The sequence below is a fragment of the Equus quagga genome, chromosome 11 (assembly GCF_021613505.1).
Source record: "Equus quagga isolate Etosha38 chromosome 11, UCLA_HA_Equagga_1.0, whole genome shotgun sequence".
In the NCBI taxonomy this organism is placed as follows: Eukaryota; Metazoa; Chordata; class Mammalia; order Perissodactyla; family Equidae; genus Equus; species Equus quagga.
The window spans coordinates 115,874,680-115,901,813 of NC_060277.1; the positions used below are offsets into that span (position 1 = coordinate 115,874,680).

General features: G+C 44.8%; 1 protein-coding gene across 1 annotated transcript in view; it reads left to right on the forward strand.

The window, feature by feature from the left end:
- Positions 1-27,134, forward strand: part of FOXK2 (forkhead box K2) — a gene marked incomplete at its 5' end in the record, with an annotated part of 78,610 nt that overhangs the window by 30,308 nt on the left and 21,168 nt on the right. Inside the window, 3 exons of the mRNA XM_046676352.1 lie at positions 18,075-18,269; positions 21,696-21,843; positions 24,291-24,437. Coding sequence (XP_046532308.1) covers positions 18,075-18,269; positions 21,696-21,843; positions 24,291-24,437 — 490 coding nt within the window. The remainder of the gene's footprint in view (positions 1-18,074; positions 18,270-21,695; positions 21,844-24,290; positions 24,438-27,134) is intronic.

A 27,134-nucleotide genomic window follows, 5' to 3' on the forward strand; every position in this document is an offset into this window, starting at 1 on the left:
GGTCTTTTAGAGTTTAGGAAGAAAATATACGTCTGGTTATTTTTTTTATCCTGTTTGGTTGCTATTTTTCTATTTTATTACAGCAGTATTTTACAGTAATATATATATATTACAGTAATATAATTTATACATATGTGAATATATTGTTGCCAGATTAAGTTTTTCTTTTTAAATAAACACTTTTTGAGGTATAGTTTACATAGGATAAAACAAGGCTATTTTAAGGATCTGTTTCAAAGAGTTTTGACAGATGTATACATCTGAGTAACCAAAATCCCAATCAAGATAATAGAATAATTCCATCTCCCCCAAAATCTTCCGCCTGCCCCTTTGCTGTCAGCCTTATCACCCCACTGAAAGACCCAGGCAATCACTGATCTGCTTTCCATCACTGTAGATTAGTTGTATCTTTTCTAGGATTTATTATGAATTGAATCATGCTGTGTATACTCTTCAGTTTGGCTTTTTTTGATTAAGATGTTTTTGAGAGTCATCCATGTTGCTTGTGTGGACAGTTTTTCGTTTGTGATTGTTGCCTGGTATTTGAGAAGTATTCTCTGGTATGGGTGTACCACCACTGGTTGAGCCATTCACCTCTTGCTGGACACTCGGGCGGTTTGCTCTTTGGGCTGTTATGAATCATGCTGCTGGGAACATTTGTAAACTAGTGTTTGTGTGAACAGATGCTCTCGTTTCTCTTGGCCAAATGCGCTAGAGTGGAGTGGCTTTACTAAGAAGCTGACAGACTTTTCCAAAGCAGTCTCACCATTTGTATCCCTGCTAGCAGTGTGGGAGAGTTCTAGTTGCCCTGTGTCCTTATCAGCACTTGGTGTTCGTCAGTCTTCTTCTATTAGCCATTCTTTGGATATGTGGTGGTATCTTATTGTGGTTTTGATTTGCATCTCTCTGATCACTAATGATGTTGAGCATCTTTTCACATGCTTGTTAGCCATTCCTGTATCTTTTTGGTGGTGGTCTGTTTGACCATTTTTAATGGGTTGTGTTCTTATTATTGAATTGCAAGAGTTCTTTATATATCCTGGAAAAAGTCATTTGTGAGATAAATGTATTGTGAATATTTCTCCCATTCTGTCCCTTGCCTTTTCATTTCTTGGTGGTATATTAATTCATATACTGTATATATTCATATAGTGACTCCTGCTTAATTTTTCACTTTGATGTGTTCAATAAAAAAATAATGCTCTTTTGCATTAGCAGAAGGAATTGCTATAAACTGAGTAGAGTAAGGAGGTACTGCCCCACGGCTTCTCCTATGAATTCAGTCTGGGTGAGTATGTGTTTGTTAGAGAGACTGCTTTGGTTTCACATGAGTGTCGTTTGGGCAAGTCTAGGGTAGAGTAATCTCAAGAGCGGTCCTACCTCAGAGGAGTAATTGCTTCTCGTTGAGCACCTGCTGTAGTTCAGTGTGGTTGTCTGCTGCTTCCATCGGCACCTACCATCTGCATCAAGAGGCTGTGGATGCTGTTTTGTGATCCAGAGGAGAGAGGGTTGGTGGGATCATTTCTCACCGCTAGTGGAAATCTTCGTTAGTCTAGAACACGTCCTGAATGACTGAAAATCACGTACTGAAAATTGAAGTAGAGTTTGTACTATATTTTACAAGGCTGCTGGGAGCACAAAGCATCCCAGTCAACCATACTAATACCCAGTGCCGCTGTCACGCCTGCCTGGCATCAGGATCTTGAATGGATGTGCTCTTCAGAGTCAACCTTTCCCCCAACAGCAGATTGCCACACCACGTCATGGACACGGCAGCTCTTTCCCGGACTTTCATGAATGTAATTGCGGTGCAGTCAGTGGGGGGAAAGGGAACGGCAAACAAAATTCTTCTCCTAGCCGAAGAAACCTCGGGAGCAGTGGGCAGCCACTTGTGAAGCTGCTGGTCACATGTGTTGCTGGAAAACCCAACACTGGCTCCCTGAATTGGGTCAGGAATGTTTCTGGAATCGAGGCTTTCTGGTCTGTGGATACAAAAGCAGCTCCGCCTATGGAAAAGCACCATTTCCTAATGTTTAGTTATCTTAGGGTACAGGGTCAGCTCTGTTAACAGGTGGGGTCCAGTGCAAAGTGAAAAAGCAGATTAAGAAAGCAGGAAAAGAGCTTTTCATTTCTTCTGTGGTCTTTCTCTCAACCTGCCATGGTGTTTTTATTTGTTATTTAATGTCAAGCTTTCTTAGGCAAAGGGATACTTGTAGGGCAAGTGTAGACCTTCCCAGGCGCCCAAGGTGGCCCTGTCAGGGCTGCATGTGGGACAGAGCATGGGTGGGGGAAAGAGGATTTGGAAGTCAAGATGCATGTGAGCTGAGGCTCCAAGCCCTGGGTCAGACTCCATTGTCCTGTTGGGCCTCACAAAACACAGATTTAAAGATAAAATTACTGTGGATTTCAAAATTGTAGCAGTACAGCGTTAAACCTCACTTGCAGACCCTCTGAGCACAGCGCCTGTGCACCTACACAAGCCACATGCCCCTGCAGCTGGCCTTGTCTGTAAGTAAAAGCTTTATTTCATAAGCTGTATAGTTTCTGAGTCATTTCGAAGTAAAACATGCAGTAGAAGAGTTTCACTCAAAGACTGGAGTCTTCAGCCACTGTCTGAGCCCGAGTTGCAGGTGTCTTATTGAAACAGGTGTTTGAGGGTCCTGTTAGAAGATTCGTGCTAAACCTAACAAACATTAAAATAACGTGGCCTGCTTTAATAAACACAGTTGTGCGAAAAGAATAAAATATCTTGGAATAAATTTAACCAAGAAAGTGAAAGGACCTCTATGATGAAAACTACAAGACTTTTCTGAAAGAAATTGATGACGACACAAAGAAATGGAACGACATTCCATGCACATGGATTGGAAGGATAAACATAGTTAAAATGTCCATACTACCTAAAGCAATATGCAGATTCAATGCAATCCCAATCAGAATCCCAATGACATTCTTCACGGAAATAGAACAGAGAATCCTAAAATTCGTATGGGGCAACCAAAGACCCTGAATTGCTAAAGCAATCCTGAGAAAAAAGAACACAGCTGGAGGCATCACAATCCCTGACTTCAAAATATACTACAAAGCTATAGTAATCAAAACAGCATGGTACTGGTACATAAACAAGCACACAGATCAATGGAATAGAACTGAAAGCGCAGAAATAAAACCGCACACTATGGACAGCTAATCTTTGATAGAGGAGCTAAGAACATGCAATGGAGAAAGGAAAGTCTCTTCAATAAATGGTGTTGGGAAAACTGGACAGCCACAGGCAAAAGATGAAAGTAGACCATTCTCTTAATGCCATTTACAAAAATGAACCCAAAATGGATCAAAGACTTGAAGGTAAGACCTGAAACCATAAAGCTTCTAGAAGAAAATATAGGCAGCACACTCGTTGACATCAGTCTTAAAAGGATCTTTTCGGACACCATGTCTTCTCAGACCAGGGAAACAAAAGAAAAAATAAACAAGTAGGACTTCATCAGACTATAGAGCTAGAAGGCAAAGGAAACCAGGATTGAAACGAAAAGGCAACCCACCAACTGGGAAAAAATATTTGCAAATCATATCCGAGAAAAGGTTAATCTCCATAATGTATAAAGAACTCACACAACTCAAAGACGAAAAACAACCTGATCAAAGAATGGGCAGAGGATATGAACAGATATTTCTCCAAAGAAGATATACAGATGGCAAATTGGCACATGAAAAGATGCTCAACATCACTAATCATCAGGGAACTGCAGATCAAGACTACTCTAAGATAATCACCTTATACCCGTTAGAATGGCTGTAATAACCAAGACAAAAAAATATCAAATGTTGGAGAGGTTGTGGAGAAAAGGGAACCCTCATACACTGCTGGTGGGAATACAAACTGGTTCAGCCGCTATGGAAAACAGTATGGGGATTTCTCAAAAAACTGAAAATAGAAATACCATATGACCCAGCTATCCCACTACTGGGTATCTATCCAAAGAACTTGAAATCAGCAATTTAAAAAGACTTATGCACTCCTATGTTCATTGCAGCAGCATTCACTATAGCCAAGACATGGAAGCAACCTAAGTGCCCATAGACCAATGATTGGGTAAAGAAGATGTGGTATATATATACAATGGACTACTACTCAGGCATAAAAAAATGACAGAATTGTCCCATTCACAACAACATGGATGGATCTTCAGGGTTTCATGTTAAGCGAAATAAGCCAGATAGAGAAAGACAAACACTGTATGATTTCACGCATATGTAGAAGATAAACAAACACATGGACAAAGAGAACTGTTTAGTGGTTACCAGAGGGTAGCAGGGTGGGGAGTGGGCACAAAGAGTGAAAGCGCACCTGTAAGGTGACTGACAGACAATAATGTGCAACTGAAATTTCACAATGTTGTAATCTATCATAACCTCAACAACAACAAAATAAAAATAATAACACTGTTGTGTTTCATTAGTTTTCATAGAAAATTAGCATTTTGCAGCATGAGAAGTTCAAGCTGAACTGATAGGTGTTGCTTGAGGTTTATTGCTGAAGAGTGACAAAGAAAAATATGGACTATTTGTGGTTTCGGACTTCTTTTCCAGTATATTTTTTAGTGTCCTAAACTGTCTTAAACTTGGTCAAGCCTCTCCTTGTAACTTGGGCACTTTAAATCTCCACTGGCTTCTCAAAACTGCTTTCTCCTCCAAGCGGCAGCACAGCCCTTCCCGGAGCTGGGCACAGACCCCCTTCTGGGGTGAGGGGGCACCCGTCAGTCTCTCGGCTGTTGCACACCAATGATGGTGGCAGCCTCGGGCCCTCAGCTCAGAGTTGGGCTGTGAGCAGGACTGACCGGCGGTGTGGGTGTGTTGCTCCTAGTGCAATGGAAAAGGCACCATTGGGTGGGGGGTAATTTATGAGTCACTGACAAATCTGATTAATCAAGGGCTACTAGTCATGAAAGATTGTACTATGTTTCAATATTTCTTTCATAAATTAGAGGAAGCTAGAAGAGAATGATGAAAGTATATGTGTGTGCATATATAGGCCAAAATGCCTCTTTGGTTTCAGTCCTCCACAGGGTTTTGAAAGAAGAGGAATTTTTTTTCTATTTTTGCAGAAGATAAAAAAGAAGCAGCGTGGCTTGCCGTTGTGGCAGAGTTGGGACTAGAACTTTTTTAAATGCTGTGTTAGTGTTCTTCCTTTGTGCTAATGCTCCGTTGAGTCCCGAAGGCAGTTCTCTTCTGCCAGACCTGCTGACTGAGTTGCTGCTTCTCTTCCATCGCCTGGTGCACATGCCCTTTCTACGCTTAGGACACTGAGGTGTGTCTACGTCCAGGCTTCGCTGAGGGCCAGTTGGACGTGCCCCTGGGGTGATGATAGGTAACAGGCACTTCACATATCCCATGTCCACTCAACTGTCACACCACAGGCCTTTTTCTCATCCACTCCATCCATCCTTATTTCAGTAATTGGTACTGATGTTCCTTTAGTCACATGAGCCGGAAACATGGACCCAGTCATCTTACAGTCTTCTCCCCTCAGTGCCCGCACTTGTCAGTGTATCATAGGGCCATTCGTTTCCTTCTCTCAAACCAGTTGATCCCCTTGCCCTCTCTCTGTCGTCACTGCCCTGTATGGTGTGAACCCCACACACCCTGGGCTCCTTGGGAACCTCCTCACTGGTTTCCTCCTTCCCAGTCTTACCTCCCAGTCCGCTGTTATTGTAACTGTCCACACATTTCCCCAAATGCACATGAAGATATTCTATTGCCCTCCATTTTCTTGGTGATCACTGTTGCTTATGCCAAGTCACTGATGGCCTCAGAACTCTATCTACTCTGTATAACACATTATTTTTATTAATGCAGCCTTTTCCTTTGCCAATCCTGAGATTAAACTGTCGGATTTTCTTCCTCTTCCCCTTAGATTATCTTTGTCAGCTGTCACAGGTGAACAGTTTAGAGTAGCTAGCCTCTCATTTCTTCCCTTGGAGAACAGGTCAGCAACTCAGCTTAGTGACTGTGGCTAATTGCATAGGTGAAATGATTTGAAATGATTTTGCAGACATCCTTTGGGACTGCTAACACAAGGGAAGTGGTATCATGTGGGGGAGGACCTCCCTGTGGGCCCCTCCTGCTCATTGACTGCAGGCATGACCATGGGACTTGCTCCTTCCTTCTGTCTTTTTTCTCTGTCTTGAGACCAGCAATGTCCTAAATGGGGCTGCCTCCTCAACCTGGGTGAAAGGCATGTGGAGCAGAGCAGCCTCTAACAAAGTGGGCGAATGGCAGAAGCTTGATACAAACCTTCGTCGTGACCCAGGGATCTGGGGCTGTCTGTTACTGCAGCAGCATTCAGCCTGTGCTGAGTGTGCCCACTCAGTGCTGTGCTGAAGAAACATGGTTTGGGAGGTGCTGTTCTGTGTGAATATTGCTGCATTTAGGATGGGATGAATATTCTTCCAAGGGGAGGGGAAATCCAAGGTACAGAGTATGGTGTCACCACAAACCACACATTGTTGAGTTATAATTCTGAAGCCCAGTGACGGGATGATGTAGATTTAATAGACGTCAACTGTGCTGGGTGAACGAGAGTGCAGAGGCCTCAGGGTCACATGTGTGAATGTGGCCCTAACACTGTTGTGCGTACCCCGGGGTACATACAAACTGGGGTCATACTTCCGTCCTTACCCACAGGCTGCCCATTAGGGACACACAGTGGCCCTGGATAAGGGTCAGGAGTAGTTGAGACTTGCAGTGAGGTGACATTTCATAACTGTGTCAGGTGTCTCACAGAATTGTCCTTAGAATATGATGGGATTCCTTTTTTTTCTTTTTGAGTAAGATTAGCCCTGAGCTAACATCCACCACCAATCATCCTCTTTTTGCTGGGGAAAACTGGCCCTGAGTTAACATCTGTGCCCATCTTCCTCTGTTTTGTATGTGGGATGCCTGCCACAGCATGGCTTGATAAGTGGTATGTAGGTCCGAGCCCAGGATCTGGTGAACCCTGGGCCACTGAAGTGGAACATGTGAACCGCTATGCCACCAGGCTGCCCCATTGATGGGATTCTGAATTGCCATAGACTTCCACGGGAAGAGAGATGATGATGAGAGTGTGTTCCAGAGCAAAGCTCTCAGACTGTCCCTGGTGAAGGTCTGGTCTGTCATGGACTGGTACTTCTGTAAAATATAAACAGATGGACACCGGAAGAGAAAAATGGTTTCCAAACAGTGTGTCTGTGCTCACCTCATCATAGCTGATGACACATAGCTCCCAGCCTGGCCCAGGCCCAGCCACATCCATAGTGGCACGGCCTAGGTCATCAAGCTTTGCGCTGGGTGTTTTGAAAGTTTCCTCATTTTTTTCTTTTTCTTTGAAATTACTTCAGACTTATAGAAAAGTTGCAAAAATAGAACAGACAATTCCCATTTTCCCAGATTCCCCAAATATTAACATTTACCACACTTGGTTTATCTATTTTTTTTCTGAAATGTTTTTTTATCCCCAAATCCCCCCCAGCACATAGTTGTATATTTTTAGTTGTGGGTCCTTCTAGTTGTGGCATGTGGGACGCCACCTCAACGTGGCCTGATGAGCAGTGCCATGTCTGCGCCCAGGATCTAAATCAGCAAAACCCTGGGCCGCTGAAGCGGAGCACACGAACTCAACCACTCGGCCATGGGGCTGACCCCCTAAAAATTTTGAAAGTAAATTGCATACATGATGCATTTTTACCAGTAAAATATTTCCACGTTATTTCCTAAAAAAACTCTGTACCATAACCTCAGCACATGTACCAACACCAAGTAGTGTTGACATAACACTGGGATCTAACCTGCTGACCTTATTTAGAGTTCAGCGATCCGTTACTGATGCCCTTCATCACAAAAGAAAAACAAGACCTTTTTCTGGAGTAGGCTCACGCTGCATCAAACGCTCCTTTCCTTTGTGACCGTTCCTCAGCCTTTCGCTGTCTTCCGTGACATTGATGTTTTTGAAGAGGACTGGCCAGTTATTTTGTAGAATCCCCTCAATTTGGATTTGTCTGATGTTTCCTCTTGGTGAGATCTGGGTTACTTATTTTTAGCAGGAAACCCAGGGGTGAGGTTGTATCCTCTCAGCGCCCCACAGTGGAGACACTGCTGCCACTTTGTGCTGTGACCGTAAGGGAAGTGTCTGCGGGTCTCTCCCCTGCACCATTGCAGTTACTCTGATTCCCTCTAGAGTGGTCTCCTCATCTGCAGGGCACCAGACTGAGTAGGTGCTGTGTAGGTCCCTGAATTAGGTAAAATAACAAATTGTAAAGAGTTTGTTAAATTTTCTGAAATACTCTTAAAAAACTGAGCAACTCCAGAGTTATCCTGATGACTCTGATTTGTATTTGTTTTCTTTTCTTTCTTCCTTTCTTTTTTTTTTTTTGAGGAAGATTAGCCCTGAGCTAACTGATGCCAATCCTCCTCTTTTTGCTGAGGAAGACGGGCCCTGAGCTAACATCCGTGCCGTCTTCCTCTACTATATGTGGGATGCCTGCCACAGCATGGCATGCCAAGCAGTGCCATGTCTGCACCTGGGATCTGAACCAGCAAGCCCCGGGCCGCCGGAGCGGAACGTGCGCACTAAACCACTGTGCCACCGGGCCAGCCCCTCTGATTTGTATTCAGATGTGTTTTTTTGAGTAGGCAGAAATGGAGCCCCATCATGGGGAGATTTTTCCAACTCAGGAAGTACGTCTGTCTGAGTAAGCTGTGCCGGGGGAGAGAAGGATGTCAGGAGGCTGGGGGATGCTATGCGCTGGCTGTCCTCCACAGTCCATGGGTGCCAAGGCCGAAGGCAGCTCTGCTGCACTTAGGTTTCAGAGTGGCACTGTGGGGGCCGGACCTGCCTCTCCCCTCCTTAGTTCCTGTACTCGTCTCCTCATCTCTAGGGTGAAGGGCACATGAACCAACCTCTTCTTGAGGCCAGCTGCACCTCTGAAGTGGCCTGATTCCACAGTGGGTGGCTTCGGTTATCCAGGTTTCTGGCAGACATTATTGCTTGATGCCTCCAGGTCCGTGACCTCATGTGTGAAACAAGGGGTCTGCCTGTAGGTCTCCATTTATGAGGTCCAGATTCTTGGGTATGGGTGTGAAGAGGCTGGACTTGTTTGCCTCCCAACCTCAGAATGTGTAATGAGCTCTTGAAAAGTGCACATGCCATTGGCATTGCTTAAAGAAGCTCCTGTAGTCAAGAGCCTGTTCTGGAAAGGGGCATTTACCCTATCATGTTGGTAGGTTATGTGTAGTGAGCAGCTCTGATACACTTTTTTGAAAACTGGTTGTAGGGAATGCAGGAATTTGACTAATCGGTTAATTGGTGAACTTATTTTGCATACACACGTCACTAAATTTAACTTTCTATTTGGTTAGAGACATTTAAATATGGCTTGTTTCTGCATGGCTGTGTGATGTTAAAGTTTGCAGCAAGGCTTGGCTCTGTACATAGCAGGTCTTCAGAGTCCTTACAGCTTCTTAGGAATCTGTAAATTCAAAGCTTTAGACCCAAGCTGTTGGTGTGCAGGTCTCATGTGTAAGAGTTTCCATTCCAACAAGAAAACTGTCTTTCACCAAGTGCAGGAGAATCAGAGAGAGGTGAGAGAAGGATATTTGCAGCTCTGAATCTGTATTAAAATTGTTAACATTTGTTCAGGTAAAGGAAACGTAATTTTTATCAGGGTCCTTCACATAAGTTTGAAACCATCAACAGTGGTGTTACCACCCTCAGTTTTGATTTGGGGTTAGAGGTGCACACTTTCTCAGGTGCTCAGCACCCTAGGCTGTTCTCTTGTGAGTCACATTTTTGGTTATTTTGTACTTAGGGATTTGCAATTCCAGTTTCTGCTGTCTGGCTTGCTTTTCTTAATCTTAATCTTTACCTTTCCTTTTTTATTTTGTCGTATTTCTCATAGTCTCATAAATAGATTCATACTCTTATACTGAGCTTCATTACAGATCTTCCAGAAGCAATTATTTTTAAGAACACACCATGTTAGGTATTGTGATGATAAGAAGTGTGAACATGGCAGCATGCCATTCCTTTTGCACATTAGTCCAGTATCTTCCAGGCACTCACATCCTCACCCTGACCTGAAGTGCTCCGTGGGAGTCAGTTGCTGGGCTAGGGAAGAGGCCACCTTGGGCTTTGGCCAGCTTGGAGCTGGTGCAGGCAAGTGGACCAGTGTACAGACATGATGGGTCTTCCAGCCCTGAAATCCAGGCTTCTTGGCGGTGGTATGAGGAACTCAGAGGTCCGAGGAGGATCCGTTCACCTGGGTTTGTCTTCAGCTTCGTGTTTTGCTGCTCTTTTTAGTTTCATGAGACAACTAATCAAAATTATTGCACTGTTTTTTATTTCTAACTTAGAAAAGTTAAGCAGCAGTCACTCACTCACCCTAAAGAGGAACAAGGGTTTTTTAGCTACCTGGACTCTGCAGAGAATTTGGAAACAGTTTTGTTTTGGTTCTTTTTAAAGATTTTATTTTTCCTTTTTCTCCCCAAAGCCGCCCGGTACACGGTTGTGTATTTTTAGTTGTGGGTCCTTCTAGTTGTGGCATGTGGGACGCCGCCTCAGCGTGACCTGACGAGCAGTGCCATGTCCGCGCCCAGGATTTGAACTGGTGAAACCCTGGGCCGCTGCAGTGGAGCGCGCAAACTTAACTACTTGGCCACGGGGCCGGCCCCTGAGAACAGTTTTAATGTATTTTGCTTTGAACATAACCTACACAGAAAAGTCAGTTATAATTATAACATAGGTACCCATGTAATCACAATCCAGGTAAAGAAATGGGCCATTGTTAGCACAAAAGTATAGAAAATGACTCTGTGAACCCTCTGTCACATTATTGACATTTTGCTAATTTCTATATCCATCTACACAGATGGCTTTTTTAATCAAAACAAACCCCTCTGTATTGAAGTATACTAAATGTGCACAAAAGTGCATATGTCATACATGTATACCTCAATGAATTTTCACAAACAGGAACACACTAATGTAATCAGAACCCAGATTAAAAAAGTAGAAAGTTACCAAGATACCTGGGTAGCTTTTAATTGTTTCATGGCTCATACATGTATGAGAAGATGTTGACTCTTAGATAAAAACACAGAGATCCCATTTTTACCTGTCCATGGGGTGGAGTTGGTGGCAGCAGTGTCCAGTGATGGCCAGGACACAGGACAGGATGCTCTCGCACACTGTATTTCAGAGGCTGTCAGCAGGGGGCCTCACAGCACCTTGCCTCATGTTAGACGCCACGTGTGCCTTTGGAGCTCAAGGTTTACAGATGCTGCGTGTGCTGTGGAGGTGACCATGTGACAGCATCGATGGTTGTCTTTAATTAGAAATGTTGAGAATCAGGCACAAAGGAAGGATGCCCTCCATGTGGTGGTGCCCTGCCCCAAAGGCAGCAGTCTGCTGGGTTTTGTGTACCCAGACTCTGACATTTGGGGAAAGTGCAAGCTGAGAACCAGCTTGGAGAGTGTGGTCCTATTTTGTGAAACGCAAAAATAAATACCGGGAGACAGAAGAGCTCACCTTTCTCCTGTTCCCCTCTTGGAATTGTGCACAGTGCTGTGTGTTGCTTCTGCAGCGCTTGGAGGACGGGCAGGGGTGTGTGCTGTTCCTCTGGTTGAGGCTGGGCTTTCTGTAAGTTCTCAGGATGGCAGTGGAACAAACAGCACAGCTGGCAACAGATGCCCATCCATAGGAAAAGTCAGTATTGATATCTTGAATTGGGACTGAAGTTCCTATTTTAATAAACATCTGAATGTTTGATAAATATATTTGAAGTAATCCTCAGGACACACTTAAGAGGGAGATGCTGTCATCTCTGTTTTGTGGATGAGGAAACAGACACAGAGAGGTCACTGCTCTGCAGGATTGGAGGCCCGCGTGCCAGGTGACACAGCTTGTTCTGACGGCCCAGGCTTCCTGGTGAAGTGGGTGATGACAGAGGCTTGGGAGCTGTCAGAGGTGTCATAGGGACCGGGGGCCTGACAGACAATGTCTTGGGGATGACAACCCAGTCTCCTGGCATGTCCTCTAACAGTTTTGCTTCCATTCAGATTTGATAAACACCTTTTGTCCCAAATTGCTTGTATGTGGTTAAAAAAATCATTGCCAAGGGTGTTACAGATAATCTTAACTCAAGGTTCACTGGTTTAATTTTATTTTTTACTTTTACTTTGTGTGGTTTTTCACCTCTATGGCAAAATAGTACCATATCAATTTGATTTAATAAGTATCTTTAGCATCAACATTGATAAATACTGATGATTTAGTGGGTAGGATCCTGTGCTCTCATCGCTGCAGCCCAGCTTCATTTCCCGGTCAGGGAACCACACTACCTGTCTGTTGGTTGTCATGCTGTGTGCCTTTTGCTGTGATGTTGAAAGCTATGCCACTGGTATTTCAAATACCAGCAGAGTCACTCATGGTGGACAGGTTTCGCTGGAGCTTCCAGGCTAGGAAGAAGGACTTGACCACCCACTTCCAAAAAAATTGACGGTGAAAACCCTATGACTAGCAGTGGAGCGTTGTCTCATAGAGCGCTGGAAGGTGAGAGGATGGTGCCAAAAGACCAGGGAGGGTTCCGCCCTGCTGTCCACAGGGTCGCCGGGAGTTAGGATCAACCCAAAGGCACTAACAACAAGTTGATAAGTACAGTTTTTCAGCAAGTTTTGATTTCCGTAAGTTACGCTCTTGATGCTTATTCTTGTTCATCTTTCCTTCTCTCTCAGTTACTTGCTTCCAAAACTCTACTGGCTCACAAGGCCCTGTCTCTCTGTCTTACTGGGCTCCTTGGCTCCCAAAGGGCACCCATTGGCCCGTGATCCTAAGTTATGTCTTCTCGTTGTGTAAAGAGTCTATCAAGGAGAGCAGAGCCATGCTGGCCTTGCTTAGGGTCTACACACAGGGCAGGGCCCCCTTGTGATAATGAGAAAGAGAGCGTTGCCGATGTCCCACCTGGTTTCTGCCCCTGGGTCCACTGTTATGCCACCGTAACAGATTGGTGTTAATTGTGTTTGGTTGGTTCCCTGCGAGGAGGACCCAGGAGATGATTTGCTTGAGTCCTGGCTGGAGCCTTGGGTGGCTCACAGATCCTGGTAGAACCCTATTTCCAGGCCAGCCTTCCTGCCACTGTCTCAGAGGTGACTGCCACCATATGTACTGGGCAGTTTGTGTCCTGATGCAGTGGATGAGTCTGTAAGTAACTTTTGTCTGGAGCTAGGGGGTCAGATTGAGTGGGATGGAAACACCTGGCAGCTGACCCATTTTCTTTGAAAACAAACATTGAATGCCACTTAACACAAATTGTTTCTGATCTTTGCTCTTGGCAGACTTTGGATAGCTTTTTTGACCTTGGCGTTGTGTTTTTAGTGGAGACACAGTAATCTCCTGAATTGTTGCTGCATGTTGTGGGTCCCAGCATGACACCACTGCTTTTTAATTAAGGCTTTCAACAGTATTGTTTGTGGTGCAGCTTGAAGCATTTTGGCATCTTTTGTTTTACTGGTTCTTTCTTTTTCTTTGCTCCTTCTTTTGTTTCCTTTCACTTAAACACCAGTGGAGGTTTCTCTTTCACTCCTGGTTTTAGTTGGTTCAGTTAATAACTTGCAAGGATGTAGAATAGACCTTGTTATGCATAAGAGGATCAGTGTCTATATTACAGTATTTTCAAACCCAAGAAGGTGTAGAAGGTGCCCAGGCCACGTGGATTTTCCCACGTCTGTTCATCACTGTGACCCAGGCCTTGCTGGTGTCCCATCTTTCCCATGGTGCAATTCAGGACGGGCAAGCCCCTGGGCTCCACCTCCCTTCCTGGCCTTCACCTCCCTTCCTGGCTTTCTCAGGAACAGATTGAGTTCCCATTTGACACAGCAGCTTGCTCAGGAATGTTAAGTGGAGTTTTTGTGGGCATAGAACATTGGATAATCCAAACAAAAACTGCCGTCTACCTAGGAGGGAAAAGGAGGAAACTTATCCTTACTCCTATGGTTTTCATATGTGTTGTGCTAAAAATTTATTGGCCAGTGCGGTTCTTAATTGCCTTCTTTTCTAGGCCTAGAGTTGATTATTCAAATCTTGTGCTAGTGATGAGGCAGTTGCAAGGTGTTCAGTTGTGGGCTTCTCATTTGTTTTATTCATGTGATTTGCTTATTTTAATTACCTTTTTAATATATGAAACTGGGCCCTGTTTTATTAACTCAGCAAGTGTCTGTTGAGGGCCTACTCTGTATATATACCAGGGACTCTTCTGGGCTCCAGGTTATGTCAGTGACCCCAGCAGGGAAGGGCTTTGATCTAATGGAGCTTGCATGCCATTGAGGGTGACAGTAAGCAAATGCAGGTCACATGGCCACAGTGAAATGAAGAACAAGGCAGAGCGGTCAGGGAAGGCTTCTGGATAGGTGGGTAAGGTGTGGGAGGGGAACCATATGCAGCAAGCAAGGGGAGGAAGGGACAAGACGTGAGGGCATGGGGTCTGACCCACCCAGAGTTGGGTGGGAGCCTCTGGGGAGTTGGGAGCAGAGGAAGGACGGCACTCAAGGGACCTTATAAAGGAAGGGGCTGTGCCTGAGGGCAGGAGGGATGGCCCTTTTGTATCATTGAACACCACCTGCAGATCTTGCTGTTTAGAAACTCAACTCTGGTTCCTGGGTGCAAACAGACTAGGTGGGAACCTGAGAGAAGGACTGGGCAGGAGGTGTTGGGACATGCCTGGGGCATCTCCTCTCTGTGGTGGGGCTGTCCATGCGCAGTGGGGTGTAACAAAGAAAAATGGTAAACAATAGGATATATTGGAGTAGATGAGGAAGCCATTTGGTGTAAACCTAATTCAGCCTGACTTTGTTTTTCTGAAAGGGCCTGACATGGCTGTTGAGCATGCATTGTATATCTGCTTTAAGCATTTGCTATGTCCCAAAGACAAGAACAAATGGCCTTAAGATAAAGGTGCAACTTCCCCCACATTGGCATTTCCTTAAGGGTAAGCATTTTTGTCTAGGCTAGGAACTGATTGCTGCACTCACCTGTGACCACCCAGCTCCAGACAGCAGACCTGCCACCCGATGTGTCCATCAGTCGCTGTGCCAACAGAGCAGTCTTGTGACTATTGCAAAAGGGACATTCAATAAGCTGTCAAACATGTTCTTTGAGGGTATATAACCACTCTGTACACCCCACTTCTTTGGTGCCCTTCCTTCCTCGGGGAGGGAAGGCCCCAGGCTATATGGTCCTCATATTTGACTCAGAATAAACCCACCCCAATTTTCATTTATAGATTGGTTTTGGATTATTTTGTCGACAGGTGTTGGTGTCATCCCTGCCTGGCCTCCACCCACTTGATGCCAGTGTGTCTCCAGACACTGCCCAGTGTCCCTGGGGGCTGAGAACCACTGCGGAGGAGCAGACTGAGGTGGAGGTCTGGGAACTAGTGGTTTGGGACTATAGAGATAATGGGTTTTCCCACTGTTTTCTGCATGCATTGGGTTTTGGTGTGTCTTTGTCATTCTGTGACATGTTGTCACATGTACAGGTCTGTGCAACCGTATTATGGTAAACATGCAGACATGTACGTGTGACAACATGTCACAGAACCATATTATGCTAGAGATTGATGGTAGAGATCCATCATACAGAGGACTCCCTGGGGCAGCCTCTTTGGGGCCACACACCCTTCCCCCAACCCCTGACCACCACCTGGCTGCTCTCCAAGTCTGTGATTGTCATTTCAAGGATGTTATGTAAATGGGATCATACAGGATGTAACTTTTGGGGACTGGCTCTTTTCATTCAGGACGATACCCTGTAAAGTGGTTGTTGTATCAATAGTTCGTTCCCCTTTTCTGCTGAGTTATGTTCCCACATGTGGATGAACCACAGTTTGTTAGCTGTTCTCTCGTTGAAGGATATTGGATTGATTTCCAGTGTTTGCCTGTTATGAATAAAGCTGCTTCAAACACTCGTGTGCAGGTTTCTGTGTGATTGTAGGTGTTCATTTCTCCTGGGTAAATACCCAGCAATGCAGTTGTTTGGTTGTATGATACGTGTATGTTTAACTTATGAGAAACTGCCAAACTGATTTCCTGGTGACTGTATAGTTTTACCTTCCCACTAGCACTGTGAGAGAGATGTATTTCTCTACATCCTCACGATTGCTTGGTGTTGTCAGTCTTTTAAATTTTACCCATTTTAATAGATATTTAGTGGTGTCTCATGGCAGCTTTAATTTGTGTTGCCCTAACGACTAGTGATGTGGAATGTCTTTTTTTATGTGTTTACTTGCCATCTGTATATTCTTGGTGAAGTATTCTTCAAGTCTTTTGCCCATTTTCTAAGTGGATTGTTTGTTTTCTTACTTTTGTCTTTAGTTAGATCTTCTTTACAGTCTGGATACGACTTCTTTGTGGGATTTGTGATTTGTAAAAGTTTTCTCCTAGAAGGTAAACAAGGTGAGAAGGTGGCTTGTCTTTTCAGTATCTTAGTAGGGTGTCTGGCAGAGCGGATGTTTTCAGTTCTGATTATGGGCGTGTTTTGAAGGTGAGAGCTGATGATACCAGCAGGTAGATGGGACGAGTATTGGTTTCTGGCCTGAGCACCTGGATGATGCCACTCACTGCCAGACAGGGTGCTAGGGAGGAGCCAGTACCAGGTCTAGGCCCGTGCACAGGGAGGCATGGAGAAAGCAGTGGGAGATGCGTTCCAGAGTACAGGAAATGTGGATTTTGGAGTCATTCAGGTGTGTCTGGAATTGAAGGTCACAGTCCTGGATGAGCTTGTCCAGGGAGTGAATGAGGATGGAGAAGCCCAGAAGCTGTAATCTCAGCCTGGGACATTGGGTGTTGGGAGTGTAAAGGAGGAGAGTTCAGTATAGGATTGAGAAGGAGCCCCTAGAGGTGGAACAGGGAAGGGTGTGGGTGCCGGACCTCAGGAAGGAGGTGGTGGCTTGTCAGGTTCTGCTCTGTCCACTGAGACTGTGGAGGACTAACTGCCTGTGCCTTATAGGGAAGTAAAGGGGCAGGGAACCTGCTGGCAGTGCATTCAAAGGAGAGAGAGTGGGGGAGCGGGGATGCCAGGCAGCCAGTGTTAAAACCCTGCCGAGTGGCATCCTTTCTTGCCCCAGCTAAAGTGTTAGGAAATATCACCTTAAAGATGTTACTGGAACTGGGAGGAACGTGTTACCTCCACGTGCTGGACCCTTCATTCGTGGGCACCTAAGGAGGACAGAGCTGACCACTGTATGGGTGTTCCAGAGTGGCCACACTGAGGTCACCTGAGAACCATGGCAGGTTGTTTGGCCCTTTATATATACACAAATCAGGAAGTGTTTAACTGGGTGTGAAATTTCAACTCAGAGACCATGAGTCTACAGAGCATTTTTTAAAATTTTACTCTTTGAAGGTGTTTGCCTTGCAGTACTTTTTTTTTTTTAATAAATATACTTAAGTCATGTCAAACAAGCTACATTAAAGGTGAACCAGAGTGTTAAATTCTAAATCTTTTCCCCTGACATTTATTATCTCTGGCTCTTGTTTGCTCAGTGAATAAGGTGATAGGATTTTTGTAAAAGAAAAGGAATGATTTTTCTTTCTTAAATAAGAAATAGCTGCAAAATTGTCTGCTGCTTACTGACTCAGATATATTTATATATTTATTTTGAAAGGAATGATGCATACTAAGTGGTTTTAAATCTACTGTATGACCTAAAACATATTTGTATAATTATTTTAAAAGGAGTAATGCACATTAAGTGGTATTTGAATCTTTTTTGAGTCTACTGTACTTTTGTTTTCTTATTTGGCTGGTCTAAATATTTTTGTTTACTAATATTTTAAAGTCATAAAATGCCACGTTTGTGGTTTCATTCATTAAGCGACTCGTAATGTGAGATGAGCTTAAAGTGGACTTCTGGAGGACTCTTCCACACAAGACAAGGCTTCAGTGCATCTGGGGACACGAGGGCTCTGCTTCCTGCTCTAGGTGGGACACCTAGTCCTCTGGTCCAGAAGATGGGCACTGACAGTTGACTTTTCTTTTGCAGGTGCACGTTCAGGTTCCCGAGCACAAACATCAAGATAACGTTCACTGCCCTGTCCAGCGAGAAGAGGGAGAAGCAGGAGGCACCCGAGTCCCCGGTGAAGCCCGTGCAGGCTCACATCTCGCCCCTGACCATCAACATTCCAGACACCATGGCCCACCTCATCAGCCCCCTCCCCTCCCCCACGGGAACCATCAGGTATGGCAGCTTCTGTGGTGGGTGGGAGTCACTGTGGGGTTGGGGGACATGCATGCTGTGATGTACATGACCATGTCCAAATTTCAGCCATTCTGCCTGGGTACTTTTGGAAGTCGTCATAAGTAACAGTGACAGTCAGGAGCACACAGCAGCGCCTTCTCCATTCTCTTGGGCTGGATGTACTTGGAGAAGGAGACACTGAGGGCACTTAAAATACCATTTAGGGGGCCGGCCCCGTGGCCGAGTGGTTAAGTTCGTGTGCTTCGCTTGGGTGGCCCAGGGTTTCCCTGGTTCGGATCCTGGGCGCGGACATGGCACCACTTATTAGGCCATGCTGAGGCGGCATCCCACATGCCACAACTAGAAGGACCGACAACTAAAATATACAACTATGTACTAGGGGGGTTTGGGGAGAAAAAGCAGGAAAAAAATACCATTCAGTTTCCAAACACTGTCTGCTCTCAGTTTCTTGTGTTATGAAACACAATTCCCAAATGTTCCTGGTTTTTACTTATGGACTCTTTTTATTTGAGTATAAGTTGAAGGGGCAAATAATTTGTCATATTGATCTAAAGTCTGAGATAGGTTTTCATTTTCATACCAAAAAAATTTTGCTTTTTTTAATATGCTACAATTTCATGTAAATTTGGATGATTTGTATTTTGGATTGATGAGTTTGACCACAGTGAAGTGACACACTTATGTTTGTCGTGATATCTTAAGAGAAATTGGGTGCCTCAGGAAGCAGAGGAGGTGGCTTCTACAGCGGAACCTGGAGCCAGCGCATGACGGTCAGGTTGTGCCAAGCTCTCAGGACAGGAGCGGAGGGTCGGGTGAAGAACAGTCCTGGGACCCTGCAGTGTTCTTGGTGTGAGTTAGATTGCGGCCTGTGGTTGAAGCAGAGCTCCACTGTGACCACGGGGCCCCTGTGACCGTGGGGCAAGGCTCAGATGGATCAATCCTTTTATGTTCTGTTGACTCCTAGAAGAGTGGCTGTGTATTTGGGCGTCTTCTTAGCTGTAAGTAATGTTAGACTTAGGCTTGACGTGAACACATTTGCTTCTCTCTGGAGTCAGGCTCTTGCTGTCCAGGTCTATGCACAGGGTGAGGCTTGGAGGTGGGAAGGGTTTGTCTTGTCCTCCCAAGTTGCCCCTGTGTAAGGCAGAGCGAAGTGAGGGCATAAAGAGAACTCTGGCAGCTCTGGATTATGCCTTTAGTATTGTATTGGTACTTCTGTTTCTTATCTTAAAAACCAGCATCAGTAGTAGGCCTTCTGGAAAGGTGTCTGTCTTGCGTTTATTGGTTAAATGGAGGTAGTGGCCTGCTGGGCTCTGGCTACTGTCCTCTACTTGGCGCTGTGGGCATGCAGCTGCTGTTGACATCAGGCCCCTTCTCCTGTGGCTGCTCTGCTGGGGAAGCTGCCTCTGTCTCTCTCACTTGGTTGAAGTCGTCTGCATGTGACTAAAGGGACCAGATAGTAAGAATGCCAGTGGGTAGGCAAGAGCCAGCAATGCCACAGCAAGGTTTTTATTCAGCGCTTTGTGGAAAGTATGCGGAATTCACAGAGGAGCTCAAAAGCCCATGTTTAGCAAGTGGGATAGCAGTTCATAATAGGAGCAGCAACCTTGGAGGTGGGTTTACCGAGGCACTGGACAAGCAGTGAGGAGACAGAAAGTTCCCTCGGCATTCAGGGAGTGGGGTTGGTGGTTGGAAACTGTAGTTTGGATCAGCTCCTGACACAGCCTCTCCTCACCCTCTGTTCCTTTTTCACCCTATTTTCCTTGCTTGTCCCCCCACCACACCCCTTGACATTCTTGTTATTGGCAGTGTTGACAAATGTAACACCTCTGCTGGGTGAGATGGCAGAGTGGAGGCCTGACTGTGAGCAGCTTATGGGTGGTGCACACTTGCCTTTCCAAAGCCATCCTCCAGCCAGCAGGTCACTCACCTTCCCCAGGTTGACACTTTTTAAATATTAGTTAGTTTTTAAGATCCTAAAGCGTGAGGTCCGTGAGTGCAGTCCTGCTGTCTTTCTCATTCCTGTCTCTCTCCATTGCTTTAAGAGTTGTTCCTGGCATGCAGTAAACACTTGTTTAATGGGTGAGTGTGTATACTGATGGTGCATATTCATGGTAGGGAGTCTAAGAGGTGCTATAGAGGGTTCAGGGCCCTCCCTCTCCACCTCCTGGGCCCCTCCTTCCAGTTCAGGTTTTGGAAGTAACTACTGTTTCTTAGATATTTTTTCCAGAAATTTTGTATACATTTGTAATACTTGTCTTTTTTTCCCTCAGATACAAATGAGTTGTGACTATACGTATTGTTCTGTAACTTACGGGATTTTTATGCATTCTTATCCTGGTATCCTTCCATTTCAATAGTTCATTCTCTTTTTTAAAGTATGATGCAGGCCAACCTCAAAGATATTGTAAGTTTGGTTCCACACCACCACAATCAAGCAAATATTGCAATAAAGCAAGTCATGAAAATTTTTTGGTTTCCCAGAGCACATAAAAACTATGTTCGTACTATACTGTAGTCTAAGTGTGCAGTAGCATTATGTCTTAAAAACAGTGTACATACCTTAATTTGAAAATACTTTATTGCTTAAAAATGCTAACTATCATCTGAGCCTTCAGTGAGTTGTAATCTTTTTGCTGGTGGGGCGTCTTGTAAAAGATGCAGTATCTGCGAAGCTCAGTAAAACGAGATGTGCCTGTACTGTTGAGAAAAGGGAACGTAAACTGAATGTATAACTCAGTGAATTATCACAAACGAACATGGCCTGTAATCACAGAATCAAGAATCAGAACATTCCTAGCGCCCCGGCCCTACATTCTGAAAAAAAGCTGTGTGTTTAAAAAGGGGTTCCTCCTTCTGTTTTCTGGGTGCTGCCTTACTGATCTGATGCATGTGTTCCCAGTGGCTCATTGCAGCCTGCATGTGTGTCTGTGCCCATGGCCTCATCCCCTTTCCACACGACCTGTTCTCAGTCTGGCTGCCCTCCCCCTCTCTCCATACTCTCCCTGACATTTCTGGTGTAGCTGGAGGCCACATCCTTTGTCACAGCCTGTCCTCAGCTCCCCAGTGGGGAGGGGATGAGCAGATCATGTGCTCTGTGTCCTTGGTAAGTTCTGGAACCATCCTGAGCCTCAGTTTCCTCACTGGTGAAACAAGTGAGCCACCAGCTCCTTTGAGAGTTTGTTTTATGATTACGTGAGATGATACATGAAAACAAATAGCGAATTTCCACGTGTTTCTTGAGGTGGTCTTAAATTTCAGAGAGTATGAGTGAGTCCATTTTTCCATAGATGATACTGATAGTCTCTTCTTAAATTTGATTTCCCTGAAATTCGAGCCAGTTATTGAAGCACAGTGTGATGTATACACTATAATAGACTGATAGGAACAACCTTTCCTCGTCCACAGTGCTGCAAACTCCTGCCCATCCAGCCCCCGGGGAGCGGGGTCTTCGGGATACAAAATGGGCCGTGTGATACCATCTGACCTCAATTTAATGGCCGACAGCTCACAGCCAGAAAATGAAAAGGAAGCTTCAGGTGGAGACAGCCCAAAGGTAAATGTTTTATAGCCTTGAAACAGAACCGGGGGGCTGTGATGTAGCCAGGTGTCCTCACTTCATTGCATGCATGTCTAGTAACATCAGCACCAGGGCCTTTTGAGACGTGCACAGCTGAACAGATGTGGTCTGGTTGTGGAGTCACTGTAGACCATGTTCTTAGTGTTGGGGTCTTGTAAATGCATTCTTTCCGTCATTCAGCACTGGGCTCTCCCCAGTGGCGGCTGTGGGCCAAACTGCTGAGAGCGGAGCAGACACTGGAGTACATGAGAACCTCTTGGTCCTCATGGGATGACCTGCATTGTGTCCCAGGAAACCTTTCCTGGAGTTTAGTTCTGCTGTCCCAAATGCTGAAGGTTGTGCACACAAAGGTGGTTGAACGCACATGTGCACACACACACACCCCCCTTAAGGGGCACATTAGTGCCCTTCTTGGACAGTAGTTGTTGATGGTCCACACTGTGACCCTGCATACTTTTATTCTTTGACCCAGTAATTCCCCTTCTAGGACTTTGTCTAAAGGAAATGGATGAAAGTCTCAAACAAAAGTTTATAAAACAAAATTGAAAGCAACCTAAGTGCTCCACAAGGGAAGAATGATTAAATAAGGGAATATTATGCAACGTATTTACTGATATGGATATGCTCTGAATTTAATGCTAAGTGAAAAAAGAGAACAAAACTATGCATGGTATTACTTTACATATTTATAAAAAGTGATATATTCACGCTATAGAACATGGTACAGCCATGGGAATGACTAAGTCATAGCCATGCACCATCTGCCTACAGCAGCTAGGAGCCTTGCACACAGGGTGGTGGGCAAGGGGCACAGGCACAAAGGGGCACCTGCTGTAGGAGTCCACCTTTGTCCATTTTCCTGTTTAAAATCAGGCAAAACTAAATTGTATTGTTTCAGAATGCATTCCTAGATGGTAAAACTTTTAATAAATCATAGCAAGATTGTGATTACTATAAAATGTCAGGAATAATGGTGGCCTCTGGGAGGTATAGGCTGTGGGCCAGTGGGGCATATAGGAGCTTCTGGGATATAGGATGTATTCTCTTGACCCAGTGTTGACTGTAGAGATGTTTACTTTACAAAAATTCGTTTTCTTCTGATGCAGGTGTATTAGGGGCTTTCCTGGCTGTGTTATGTTTTTCAATAAAAAAAAGTTTTTAGAAATGTATAGAAGAAAGAGAACAAGGATACACATCAAACAGCACAAGCCCAATGAGGAAGGCTTTGTGCTCTGCCCTTGGCACAGACTCCAGCTCAGCCACTCCACCTGACCCTTTCCTGTAACTCAGAGTGTGCCCACTCGTGGGGCAAACAGGGCAGAGCCTGGCCTACGTGCTTGGGGAATATTAGCTCTTTAAAAGTGAGGTGCTGGGATTGTAGGTGATTCAGCCTTTCTATACAGAGCATGTACTCATCACAGGCTGTCAGGACTAAGCATGACCTGTGCAGTTGAAGCCTGCGTTCTTTTCCTCGGCACGTCTGCCTTTCTTCCTTATCCATCCATCAGTACTCTGCCTGTCTATTGTTTTACTCCATTTGTATCTATCCCAGAACAGTTTCTAAATTGTTCATTTTTAAACCTCATGTGAGGAGTATCACCTTAAGTGTATTCTTCTGCAGTTTACTATTTGCATTTGACGTTACCTTTTGCCCCTTTTGCCATTCATCCATGTTGATACATGCATTTCTCAGTTCACAACCAGAGGTACACCCCCAGTGGGCTTTGTGCACATGTGTGTGGGGTTCTGAGGCATCACAATGGAAGGAGCCACTGGTGGCTGGGACCAGGGGTGCTAGCCTGCTTTGGTGTGCACAGCAGCCCTGCACACTAGAACAGTACCTACCCAAGGGCCTCAGACCCCGGTGTAGGAACCCTGCGTCTGGCTGGTGCTCACCTCTGGATGCGGTTTCCTTCTGTGAGGAGCTCCTCTGTTGGTGGACATTGGTGGTTCTGGGTGATCATCACTTTGACCCTGCAGTGCGGAGCACTCTTGCCCGTCTCCTTGTACACACAAGGACCCCACCAGGGCCTGGGAGGGAGCGTCAACTCACTCCATCACTCACCATCACTGGCCTTGCCCAACTCTTCACTTTACCGTTAGATCCATGGGACGGGCCTCTGGCCGTGGTTTAATGAGTGTTGCCCTGGACTCTGCTGAGGTCAAACAACTTTGCTCTTTTTCTTAGTTTTTTCAACTTTGCCATTGGATTTTCTCCTTACGTGGTTTTAATACTCTTTTTCACACCACTGTACGTTTTTTCCTCTTTCTTCGTCCAGATTTTCCAAATGCTCTCCAGTCAAATTATACTTAAGGTAAATTAAGCATTATCACAGGAATACTTAAAAACACTAAGAATCCTGAATTTTAGTAAAAATTTTGATAACTTCAGTGCTCTCTTTTTTTTTTTAACTTAAATACAGGATGATTCAAAGCCACCTTATTCCTATGCACAATTAATCGTACAAGCAATTACGATGGCTCCTGATAAACAACTCACCCTAAATGGAATTTATACGCACATCACTAAAAATTATCCGTACTACAGGACTGCGGACAAGGGCTGGCAGGTAAATACATTTCAGTTTGTTGTTAAGTATTTCTATTACATGTCTTACAGATGCTGATTGACAACTGAGAGGAAAATAAGCTGCTGTTTTATTTAACTTGGGGACAGGTTAAGATGGTAGAATGAGATGAGTGGGATTCTCTTTTGCTAAGAGATGAACAAGTGTTAGAGGCCTGCTGTTGCTAGGCTTGTTCTGACCTCCTTAGTGCAAAGCGGAAGGAATAGTGGTTCTAGAAGAAAATCTCAATCTGCATTTTTTACTGTCATGGTCTCCATGGAGGGAAGGCATGACTTGGGGTGAGATTTTCCTCTTCAACCAGTGCTGTTCATTTCATACATCTGAAATGAAGGAGAGTTAAAAACCCATCCCATCCTTTACTTCAGCATTTTTCTATCTTCCTTCTCTACATCTGATGATGTACATAGAGTTTTGAAGCTTGCACACAGCTTTCTTCAAAAGCCATCTTCTCCAGTTGGCCAGTGTATAAAATAGATGAGTGCAGTGCTGCCCTGTTTAAACTGGGGAGCCTTCCTGCTGTCCAGCTGGGCTTCAGCCCATCCCAGACTGTCTAGGGAACCCGTGCCTCCTCAGGGGACACTTTTAAATCAGTGCATAATATTTCCATTGTTTAACTTTTTCATTTAGTTTAATTTTTAAACCTTTACACTGTGTAGATTTTTTCTTGTTCTGTGTATCTGTGTTATATGTGGCCATTTACTGGATGTCCAGTAGAGCCTCACTAATTCAGACAGTACATAAAAGGCAAGTTTGAAATATTAAGTATTGAAAGCATAACAAATGAGAGGAGAAATGTACATTTATAAATTTTGAATTCATTAAGTAATCAGGAATGGCTACAGAATTCCTTTGAGGCTTAGTGAGTAAAATGAAAAATGTTTCTGTTGAACTATAACCATTATCAATTGTTATGGGGGTGGGGGTAAAAACGTTTTTCTTCTACCTGCAGATGTATAAACATGTAATAAAAATAGTCTACCAATCACATCCTGAATATTTCCTTTGTAAGGAGTCTTTAGTCGCATAAGAGTCTTTAGTTGTGGAAGGTACAGAATAAGACCCAGCCTCCCTCCTGGCCTGGAATGTGTGCACCTGCCCTGCCTACCTCCCTGTTCACAGCAAGGCAGCATTTCTTAGTTGGCACTGAGGAAGATGCTGGATTTGAAGAGAACTTCCAAAACCAGCTGTCAGGCAGGTCTCTTAACACTTTGTACAATAAATCCTAGTGGTATTTACCATATTTTAATTTATAACAGTGAGGTTGTGCCTCAAAGAAAATGTAAAACAAAAGAAGCAGAACCGAATGATACGGTCTCAAGAGTATTCTATTGAGGAGTGCGGTGGAATTAAGTGCAGCTCAGTGTGTGCAGAATTCTGATGATTTGAAATGCCACTTCACTGGGCGTTATGGGAATGAGTATTTCTGAAAAGCCTGGCGACTTTCAGTGGCCTGCTTCCCTTCTGGTCACATTTCCTGTGTTTGCCAACATCCGTTTATTTGAGAACTGCTTCCAGGCACCTCAAGGCTTTCTTGCTAAAGAAGTCTGGAGGCTGAAGGCCAGCCTTAGGGACCACCTCCATCTAGCCTCGTCTGCTGGAGAGTTAGGTCAGCAGGGGCCACGGTCACACAGAGCAACACTCAGACATGACCCCCACGTGCACTGATTTCTCCTGGCTCCTGGAAGTGACTTCATAGCCCACTCAGCAGAGAGTTACAGATGTAACTGCAAGTCAAGCACACCTCTCTGTTGAACTATCATTAACACTTGATTTTATTGAAACATCTTCCTTTCTGTTTAGATCAGGGTCCATAAGAGTGACTCTGCACCTCTTGCTCGCCTAAGGCCACTCCTGGGACATTTCACACCTGGCTGCAGCTTTTTTAGCGGGAAAGGGATTTCCTGCTCCAGCCCTCCCTTTAATTTATGGACATGCACTCTCGATTTCTTTCTGTCCTCAGCAGTCCTTAGCTGTCCCCAGTACTGACCTGCATGTCCCCTTTTTCTGTCATGAGATTCTCTGAGCTGTGCTTCCCAAAGTGACTGCATTTAATGTCTCTGTGTGTGTAAGACCTTATTCCCATTTCCTCAGAGAGGAAAAAAAAACTCTTAACTAGAACAGCCCTTTTTTTTTTTTTTTTTTTTTTTTTAAGATTTATTTCTCCTTCTTCTCCCAAAGCCCCCCAGTACATAGTTGTATATTCTAGTTGTAGGTCCTTCTAGTTGTGGCATGTGGGATGCCGCCTCAGCATGACCTGACAAGCAGTGCCATATCCGTGCCCAGGACCCAAACCAGCGAAACCCCAGGCCACCAAAGCAGAGCGTGTAAACTTAACCACTTGGCCGGCCCCCAAAACAGCCTGTGAGGTGGGAGAGGCCGCAGCAGTGGGGCAGGGCTGCTCAGAGCACGAGGCCCAGGGTGCCTGAGCCTGGGCTCTGCATCAGGTCCCAGGAGCACGTGTGTTGACTCCCACCACACCTTTTCTAAGCACTAGATGGAAGTCTGCAGCTGCCCTTCAGGCTGACTTCTGGTGATTTGCACTATTTCCCCATGGCAGAGCTTTTGATTAATCCAGAGGAAATTCTAGGATAAAACAAGAGGATCTGAGTAGCCCTATCTGGAAAGATGGCCTGTTTCTTTCCTTTGGTTGTATATTTATGCTCAAATGTCTTCTTTTCT